The following is a 9,792-nucleotide window of genomic DNA, read 5'->3' as shown; positions in this document are numbered from 1 at the left end:
TCCCAAGGCTGCCCTGTCCGCCGGCTCAGGCTCAAATTGCATTGATTTAGGGGTGTAAATAACTGCAGGATTGTAGGCATATTTGGCATATTGTGTCTTGAGTTAACTTGACCACCTCAATGATATCACTTAATGATCAACACTGTGCAGTAAGCATAGATGGGACATTTATAAAACATATGTGCCAGCCTATGTTTCCCCCGTTCACGGTGAACGTTTGCCTCAGGATTGTGTGGTGCTCTTTTTTATTCAGTATATGTTTTGCCGTTATACAAATCAGAACACAAAAATGAAATCGTTTTCACTGAACGTCTGCTCGATCCGACCTAGCAGTGACTTGACTCAGTCCAGGACGCCGAGAGTCCGCAGGCCGCCGCTCGTACCTGCGATCTCATCCTGTCAGTCACTGCCCGGACCCTGCGTGACCACAGCTGAGGATGGGGACGCAGATCAACCCGAAAGCCTCTACCTGCGCCAGTCCGCTGCCCAAACACCAGCTCTCAGTGGGGAGGACAACTGAGTGATGAAGCCAGCTCAGCGGTGGGGTTTATTAGGAGACCACTGTTAAGGGCAGGGGGAAATTTGGCCAGGACACCGGGGTTACACCCCTACTCTTTTCGAGAAACGCCCTGTGATTTTTAATGACCACTGAGAATCAGGACCTCGGTTTTACGTCTCATCCGAAGGACGGCGCCTTTTTTTACAGTAGAGTGTCCCCGTCACTATACTGGGGCATGAGGACCCACACGGACCGCAGGGTGAGCGCCCCTTGCTGGCCCCACTAACACCTCTTCCAGCAGCTGCCTCAGCTTTCCCAGGAGTCTCCCATCCAGGTACTGGCCAGGCTCACCCCTGCTGAGCTTCAGTGGACTGATCGTTAAAACGTTCAATTCAAACGAAGCGGCCCGAGCATCTCTCAATCGGGCACTTGTAGCGGCAGATATTCCCTCTTCCCAGAAGAGGGCACCTGAGCTAACTGGAGTTACTAGCTGCAGTAGGCAACATCTCAGCTATGTTTTGTGTTGTAGATCAGCGATCATGAAACTCGGGGAACTCAAATCGAATCAATATATCGGACAATCGAGAAAAAAAAAACAGTTGTTTTTTTTTTTTAAATCAGATTCGCCCGTTCTCACGCCCTTGATTTCATAACTATCAGATCAGCACCCAGCTTGCAGACAACAGCTCTTCACTTCCTCATCAGGAAAACACAGCACACGTGCACCTGTTTATCCGTCTGCGGGCGGGGGGATGCGTGGAATGGGGAAAAGTGATTTGTTTTAACCCACGAAACGTCGTGGGTTAACTGGTGCGTGGCCTCTGTGGATAACATCACAAGACTTCAGATACTTAAAACTGTGCACCAGGGTGCGGATCTAGGCGAATCCCCAGCGGGTGAGATTCTGGTACCCCCCTCCGCCGACTTGGTACAGCCTGCGACGCCTGTCACGAGGAGGCAGGGCACTTCCTGGTCTCAGCGCCCTGGGCAACAGCAGCAGCAGCAGCAGCTGAGCTGAGCTGGGCAGGGCAGAGGCTGTGTCGGACATGGGGTCTCTGGGGCTTCTCTGTGGGCTCTTCCTGGCCCTCCTGGGCGCTTTTGTATCGACGCAATTTGTGCCCCCGGTAAGTGGACAGGAGGACTGAGATTTAGGGGAGATCTAGTGGCCTTTTAAAGGTACCTTTCCGATCTCGCCTCCCGTCTCAGCTGATCCGATCCGATCCGATCCGATCCGGGCAGGATGTGAAAGTCCCCGAGCTTCACCGATGATAGAATGCTGTTTCGTTCCTGTGTACATCTTAATAAAAAGACGAATAAAGCTCATCGGCTTCACGGTGACCACACGCACACCTGGCCTTTTTAATTGTGAGCTAGTTACTCGCTGTCGTTTACCGGTGTCTTGTGATTCGCGTTACGAAATTCCAATCACGAGATTACAGAAGCCTGCGACGATCAGTTTTCAAAGCATTTACAGTTAAAAGATGTCCAAAGACCAGTAAAGACGTCAATGATGTATCCGTGTTCCATCTCCTTTTCTTTTCTGCAGTACACCGAAGATTGCAGGAACGGCATGTATCCTCCAAACGGCCCGACGTAAGTCCTAATGCTTCGTTTTTATTACACGGTGATCCCTGCTACAGTGTAGTTATCGTCAAATAGCATGCTGCATAGAATAGGCGGACTCCTTGGTTATCGTAAAAGCGTCGTAAAATTGGTTTCTTTGTGAACAGCATCGTCTGTCTCATCGAGACTCCAAAATCTTCCCTGAGAGAGGTTATGCCATCATCGGGCTGTTTTGCAGTAAGGCACGTCGTTACTTCAGCGATAGAATAACCGTGCTGTCTGCGATGATTGTTTCAGGTTTAGAGGTAACGTCACTTGGTACACTGTAAATCTGGATTTACCACCGCGGCAAAGATGGACCCAGGTGATCAGCGACAAAAAAACTGAGGTAAAGTCTGCAGTTAATCTGTTTTAGTTACATTTCACTAGACGAAACCCTTTTCACCCTTTCATCCATGTATTTGAACTCTTCTGTGAATTCGTTTTTTTTTCTTTAATTACATTGAAAGTGATGATGGAGGTTAGAAAACATTTAATGCTTGTTTAGAAAAGATGATCTGTATTGTTTTTTTTTTTCTGTAGAAAACAACAGTTCATTTCCTTGTAATGAAATCTTTTCTAAACAAACATTGCTTTGCTTTGAGTTCATTCTCCTTAATCAGATTGTGCTCAAAGTGGCCTAACCAACGAATAAAGTTGAAATGTTAATTAGGGCTAAAGCACTGCGTTTTCTCAATTCTAACTTGTTTTGTTGCTCCAGCTGGGTGCGATGATCCAGGTGATTAAGGACTTCGCTAATGCCTTTGTTCCGAGTGGAAAACTCATTGAACTCGTGGATAAGGATTTGGTAAGCATGTACAGATACAATACAACATTACAGTCTTCTGTGTTGTTTGATGCGCTTGAGGATAGAAAGTTGGACATCAAGTCAGGTCAGCTCGGTGTGCCTGGAGGTGGAAGGCAGAAGTGTCTAGTTGGAGGATTGTCTGGCTGTTGGTAACACTAGTCACACTTCTGGGCTGAATGACTCATCTGCAGTGTCATGTACAAATGTGAAACCTCTGGTCGACTCGTTGAAATAAAGCTGAACTAACCTTGCTTCATCCTGCTGGATGAGTTTGGGTGAAGTGGTTTGTTCCGCACACTTCTGAGAAGACTTCTCTTTTGCAGCCTCTTATACTGGATACACTCCCCTCCCCTTTCAATGAGGAGATGAAGGGGATCGCAGATGCCTCAGGTCTTCCCTTAGGTAGAGCTGAATTTTGCATCTATTTGAATGAATCCAGCAGAATGTCAGCCTATTCTAAATCTATTCTGTTTTCAATTGTTTTTTTTTTTTTGTTTTCCCAGGAGAGGTCATACTTTTCAATGTTTTCTATGAGGTGTTTACCGCGTGCACATCACTTATAGCAGAAGACACCTCAGGTAAGAGACTCCAGACTGTGCAGGAGTATATGTTGCCTCATCATCACAGTTAACAGAAAAGCAGCAGGTTACAGCACAGCAGTCAGGCTACTCAGTGGCCTCCTCTCGTTTGCAGCTGTTCTCTTGACTTATTTCAGCTTGTGCTGGTGTGAGAGAAGCCTGTCCTCACTAACAGACACATTAACTCCTTTCCCATGGAGGCTGTTAGCTGAACATCTGCATAGTTTAAAATGACAAGACATGATGGCACATTTTGTGCAAGTGTAGCTTGTCTTGTGCCAGTTTCATTGGTAAAGTACCACACAAATTCAATCTACTAGTCTTTTGCAGACTTGCGCACTTAAAATGTTTTAATGTGATGGAGGCATCTCACAGGCTTTAAAAAGGCCTTCCCCCCTCCTGCTGCTTTACGTCTATGAACAGATGAGATGAGGAATTCCGGGAGTCGGGTTGAACTGGGGTTTGAACACGGGTTTGAGTGCTTAGCGGTAAGCCTCGGTGTCGGCCGCTGGGTTTGATGAAGCTGGCGTCAGGGATGGGAAAGCCCGTGAGCAGTGTTCAGAGTTAAAGGGAGAGCGCTGAGCTCGGCTCGGACAGAAGCAGAAACCTGCCGAAGCGGTCAGGCAGGTAACGTTAACATGCCGGGATTCAGGTTTGTCTTCACATTGAACAGGTTGCATAAATCCTTTGGAACGCTTGGCTGTTCGTTCACAATTTGTCAGCCCTGCATACTTAAAGTATCTTTTTTTTTTGCATTTGAGGTGGAAACACAGCTGATTGTCGGTTCCCTTTTTTGGCTAAGGCTATATACCTTCCGGAAGTATTGGGACAGCAAAGTCAAAAATTATTAATTAATTGTCAAGCAATTTTTATTTTTGATAATGAGATTAATATGAATGATGAGTGTTTTATTTTAGGGTAATTCAATGCATAAATCTGATCGTATTAGAACAGAATAATTCTGTCCAACCCTGTTATTTCAAGTGACCATAAGTATTATGACACATTCCCTCGAAGTAAATTTCAGAGTATATTTCACCACGTCAGTATGTGGCTGCACATCTCTTTGAGGCAATAATTGCATGAAGTGTGCAACCTATTCACCCATAAGCAAACACAATGTTCCTGTTAACTTCAGAACTCATTCTGTTGCAGCCATCATTAGTTACATTAAGATGGGTGAGCCACTTCCAGAGGCAGCACTGCAGACCCAGTATATTAATGTGATCTCAGACAGAAGGGTATTAAGAACAGCTCACTCCTTTTGGTCACTAATAACATCTCTGTTCTCTCCATGAAGCACCGATAATGCAATCATTGTCCTGATTGTGGTTTTCTCTTTAGGCAATTTGTATCATGGAAGGAATTTAGATTTTGGATTATTTCTTGGGTAAGTGCAATCAGCATTTGTCGCACAACTCGGTCCCATCGTATATTAGCAAAGCTTCAGGTTATGATGGGGACAATGAGATTAAAGTCGTTTCATATCAGTGATACAGCTGCTGTCATTGTAAATTTAACGTCAGTTTTGCTAGCATTACAGCGTAGGTTTTAGTTGAACTCCGTACCCAGACCTGAACTGTTAGGGTTTTGAGTAGAAGGAGTATTAACCTCTCTTTTGGCAGGGCGAGAGTACTGTAGGAGGATGAATTCTCCAACGGGGAGGCCTGACCTGTGACTATGTATAGATCCAGTATCATAGTTTGCATTTTTTATAAAGTTAGATATCCAAGAATCTCTTATCAGTTGGTTTATCGTTTCAGAAGTATAGTTTAAGAGGAATTAATATTTACAATATACAATTTCATCAGTGTATGTACAGTCTAGCAAACTGATTTCAGAGTGAACTTGCAAATATCCCAGCAACCATCTGCTGGATGTTGTCTGTAAGGCAAAAGTATTTTCTTTCTGACTGCAGATGGGACATGAAGAATAAGTCCTGGGCAGTAACTGAAAGACTTAGGCCACTCGTGGTGAATCTGGACTTTCAGAGGAACAAGAAAACCATTTTCAAATCAACCAATTTTGCTGGATACGTTGGCATGCTCACAGGAATCAAACCAGTAAGGATCCCTTTTTTATGAATGACATTAAAATGGGTCTCTGAAATTTCAAAATGCATGAAGAGGCACAGGAGTCGAATAGTTTCACCACCAGTTTAAAAATGTTTCCAAGTCACAGAACAGGTAGAGGGATCAACAGGAGTACCGCTGCAGTAACTCTATGGAGGTTGTGTTCAGTTAGGGAAATGCATCGCTTTGACACACTGATTTCAGGCAGTAGGCGGTGTTGTCCTTCGTTGCATTGATGTTATTCAGTGTTGAATAGTGAATGCTGCTTTTATTTTCCTTACTGAACCATTAATGTTGTCGGTGTGTGGTTTCCTTTCTTCAGAACACATTCACACTTACCATGAATGAGCGCTTCAGCCTGGATGGAGGCTTTATTGGTAAGCAGAGACTTTGCCTGTTTAAATTTCATCCTTTATTTTAAGCAAGTTTGAATGAGGGTCCCTAATGAAACTATAGAAAAACACGGCAATATACTGTCATTTGCGCTCCTAGGAATAGAATTGTTCATCTCCTTTTTCTCCTTTGTAACTTAAAATATCCAACCTACATAAGTATTTAGCCAAGAAATGGCTACAATATCAATTATTAGTGTACTTTTTAAAATTTCACTAAACCCAAATTGGCTGGTGACGAAATACGCCAATGAATCTGAAGTGTTTTGGCAGCAGCTGGCGTGATTTCCTTCTTAACTCGGGCCCGTGAATTCAGTGACTGTATCTGAGCAGAATCCTGCTCTCTCTGCAGGCATTCTGGAGTGGATCCTTGGCAGGAGAGATGGCGTGTGGATGAGCTTCCTCACGAGATCAGTGCTGGAAAATGCCACAAGGTAACCGGACTCATTCATTCGATTGCTCCTGCTTTCTGCAGAAATGTAAATATACTCCCGTTTATTCGTTTGGGCCTTTGTACTTTTTTTTCTGACTTTCAATATGTTTGTTTTTAACTGTTCAGCTGCACTCATTTTCTAAAGACCCAGCATTTACCAAAAGCTGGCAATGAAGTATTGCCAATGTACCGTAAAGGCAGATTTGCCACTAAAAGTCCTAACTATGGGTACTTTTTCAGTATTGTCTCTCTGTTGCAATATTACACTGTTATACTAGCTTCTTTCAAGTAAATGTTTGTAAAGAGGTAGTCAGGTTTAAAACATTTTTTGTTTCTGATAAAGCTATGATGATGCCAAGAACCAGCTGTCAAAAACCAAAATGCTAGCTCCGGCCTACTTCATCCTCGGAGGGAACAAGTCTGGACAAGGCTGCGTTATAACGAGATCAAGACGGGCTAGTTTGGACATTTGGGAGTAAGTATACTGGGCTAAAACGTTGCAGAAGTGTGTTCCCAACAAAACACAGCAATATGCTCTGGTTGCTGTCTGCCACGCACAGCTGTAAAACGCCGTTTCCTGTCCGCCAAACACAGCTGTAATGTGTCCTTTCCTGTCCTCCCAACACAACCGTAACTTGCTGTGTCCTGTCTGCCGGAAGGATTGACCTTGAAAGGGGCAGGTGGTACGTGCTGGAGACAAACTACGATCACTGGAAAGAGCCGCTCTTTCTGGACGACCGCAGGACTCCAGCCATGAAGTGTATGAATCAGACGACACAAGCTGTGAGTACACACGCCTTCATCAGTCTCACAGTGTTGGTCCTGCTCTGTGAATATTGTTTGAAAAAAGTTTTTGTTTAACAGAGGGTATCCTGTAATATCCTGTGTATAAGCAGAAATTGTGGTCTCATTCCAGCCATAGTCCAAATATTTCTAGTTTAGTTGGCTTCTGGGAAAATTGACCTTGGCGTGAGTGCCCTGCGATGGACTGGCATCTGGTCCATGATGGACCCTGTGTGGCACCTGGTGCTTGGTAGGATAGGCTCCAGCTCCCTGTGACCGAACAAACATTCATGGCTTTGACAAATGTTTTTGTTTACAGTGGAACTCAAAATTTGGCCTTCAAAGTACCATTAATCCTAGGCCAATACGCCAGCTGCCAAGTTATATTTATTGTAATTTTCCTTATGATACACATTTCCACTTTTCAAATTACTATGTAGTTACACTTATAGAACAGGTCAGTGTGCGTGACAATTTTCCCAAAACCCTATTTTACTTCAATGTTGATCTTTAGTTTATCTGGGTATCCTGTCCTGTGTCCAGTGTCCAGTATTTCCTGTGATAGGCTCCAGGACACTGTTCCCCTGAATTGGATAAGAAGTTAATGAAAGTGATGTTTACCAAGTAGAAAGATTATTGCACTCTTTATATTGCTTCACATTATCCAATCCATATTTTTGTAAAAGTTTTAAGATTGCTTTTTCTTCCAGAAAATTGCACCAGCAACCATTTACAATGTCCTGTCAACAAAACCAGTCCTCAACAAGGTAACACCAGAAATCATACAGTATTCATTTTCTGTTACAGTAGCTTATTTCTGTAATCTTGTTCAGGACGTCACATTTTATGATGAGCAATTTGTTTTATATATATATACACTATATGGTATAAATGAAGAACTGCAATCTAAAATGTACTCCTTAAAGTATTAATTGAAATGTGAAGCCATTTTATTTTGTGGTTGGTACTTCTCAACAAGTACATCTAAAAATGTATTTGTGTTGTTTTTTAGCTGACTACATACACCACTCTTATGGATGTTTCCAAAGGCAAGCTGGAGTCTTATATCCGTGAATGCCCAGATCCCTGTATGCCCTGGTAAAATCCAGCATGATTCTCTCTCACTGAAGACCTGCTACTTCAGTGAGAGAGCATGATTCTCACTCACTGAAGACCTGCTACTAATCTTTTGAAGATGCACAAACAAGACCTACATCACTCTGTAGAGCTTAATATTGTAATGATCATTGCTAATCTTTTAACTTTGGAATGTTATTAAAAAGAAAAATACAGCATATCTGTCATTTCAGAAACTTTAAGACTTTTATTGGGCAGTTAGTCTGCTTTTTAAAAATGTGATCTGTATATTTTACAGTGTAGTATTTAAATCCATTAAAAATAATTTCTCATTAACACCCAGCAACTTATCTGTAATATCACTGCAAATTGCGTCCTAATATTCATCTGTAAAAGAGAGCCATTTCTTGTTTAATGACTTACTGTGGGATGGGAAATGATAGAGTATATTTTCAGAGTGCTCATTTGAATTAAATTTGAGAACTTAATTGAATTAAACAGTTTTTTAACCATCATGGAATACTGTACTTTGTGGTCCCGATTGTTTTGAGGTCTATGGGGATTGTCCAGATTGCTTATTACAATGAACATATGGTCATACATGCAAGAGGAACAATGAGTAAGACTGGTCTCATCTTCCTCAAAGCCACAGGGGAACTGAACATTTTAAAGACAATCGGCAAACCACTCTGAGGAGATGTGAAGCACCTGCATAACATAAATGGGACATTTCAAGAAATCATGAGAACTTCGACATTTCCACTGCTCAGGTCTATATAATGATTAATTTAGTATGCATAAAATTGGTTGAGACAAATCCAAACACACCCATTGTGCTCAAACAGTGAACATCGTTTCTCTTAAAAAGGTGCTTACATTTTTCCATACCCAAAAGACGTTCATGTGAGAAAACAGAAGGGCCCTGGCAGCAAGGAGAAACTTTTGAAATGTTAAGTGGAAGTGAAAAATCTTAAGGGAAAAGGAAAACTAGTTTTAGGGGAGAAGCTTGAAAACAAATTAGTCTCCTGCTGATACAGGAACAGTTCCAGGTGGTCATTGCCCAGGCCAGCATGAGTACTGGACCATTTTCTAGCCACCCAGTAAACCCTCAGAAGTCACTGTTAAAAAGTGAACCCTTGACTGAACTGCCATGTTGCTTAGTCTTATGGCTAGGTTTTAAATGTTTAAATTGCCAACTGCAAGAGAAAAACACTGAGGGAGCACACAGCTCTGAACAGTTTAAATAAGTTTACTCATTTTAATTTAAATCCCTTTACTTCAATTTCAGTACAAGACATTCCAGAATAAAGATGGAACAGTCAAATGTACTCCGATGATACTGCAGAGCTGCTTTAACACTTGAAAGCATTCCAAAACACAAACTGTTTACACAGTGCTCAAATCATCTGTAAGATACAGGTCTTGGGACATTGACTCAAGAGATTGATGTATTGTATTAAATGCAAGAATTCCATGTTCAGACTAAAATGGAAGATCAGCAGGATGATGTACCAGTATACCTTCAGTTATCGGCATCCTTGTACCTTT

General features: G+C 42.5%; 1 protein-coding gene across 3 annotated transcripts; it reads left to right on the top strand.

Moving 5' to 3' along the window:
• Positions 1–1,457: 1,457 nt before the first annotated feature.
• LOC148677489 (acid ceramidase-like) lies at positions 1,458–8,757 on the top strand. 3 transcript variants are annotated; one of them, XM_088638864.1, is made up of 15 exons: positions 1,458–1,623; positions 2,046–2,092; positions 2,360–2,450; positions 2,823–2,909; positions 3,233–3,311; positions 3,413–3,487; positions 4,832–4,877; positions 5,406–5,550; positions 5,882–5,936; positions 6,304–6,385; positions 6,728–6,859; positions 7,044–7,167; positions 7,878–7,934; positions 8,180–8,288; positions 8,334–8,757. In XM_088638864.1, exons 1-14 carry the CDS (start codon positions 1,546–1,548, stop codon positions 8,267–8,269), a joined length of 1,188 nt encoding a protein of 395 aa, XP_088494990.1. In that variant the 5' UTR covers positions 1,458–1,545; the 3' UTR covers positions 8,270–8,288; positions 8,334–8,757. The 3 variants fall into 3 exon arrangements, with proteins under 3 accessions (XP_088494990.1, XP_088494904.1, XP_088494814.1); XM_088638778.1 differs by having other exon boundaries at positions 8,180–8,299; positions 8,343–8,757; XM_088638688.1 differs by having other exon boundaries at positions 8,180–8,757.
• Positions 8,758–9,792: the final 1,035 nt, after the last annotated feature.

Source organism: Lepisosteus platostomus, chromosome 1 (assembly GCF_059453375.1).
Source record: "Lepisosteus platostomus isolate fLepPlt1 chromosome 1, fLepPlt1.hap1, whole genome shotgun sequence".
In the NCBI taxonomy this organism is placed as follows: domain Eukaryota; kingdom Metazoa; phylum Chordata; class Actinopteri; order Semionotiformes; family Lepisosteidae; genus Lepisosteus; species Lepisosteus platostomus.
This window is presented reverse-complemented; position numbering and strand designations above follow the sequence as displayed.

What these genes read in the sequence shown, in the direction of transcription:
- LOC148677489 (XM_088638864.1), top strand. Translation starts at nt 1,546, where the DNA reads ATGGGGTCTCTGGGGCTTCTCTGTGGGCTCTTCCTGGCCCTCCTGGGC. An exon ending in TGCCTCAGGTCTTCCCTTAG is followed by an intron (nt 3,312 to 3,412) that starts GTAGAGCTGAAT and finishes TTGTTTTCCCAG; the next exon opens with GAGAGGTCATACTTTTCAAT. An exon ending in GTGCTGGAAAATGCCACAAG is followed by an intron (nt 6,386 to 6,727) that starts GTAACCGGACTC and finishes TTTCTGATAAAG; the next exon opens with CTATGATGATGCCAAGAACC.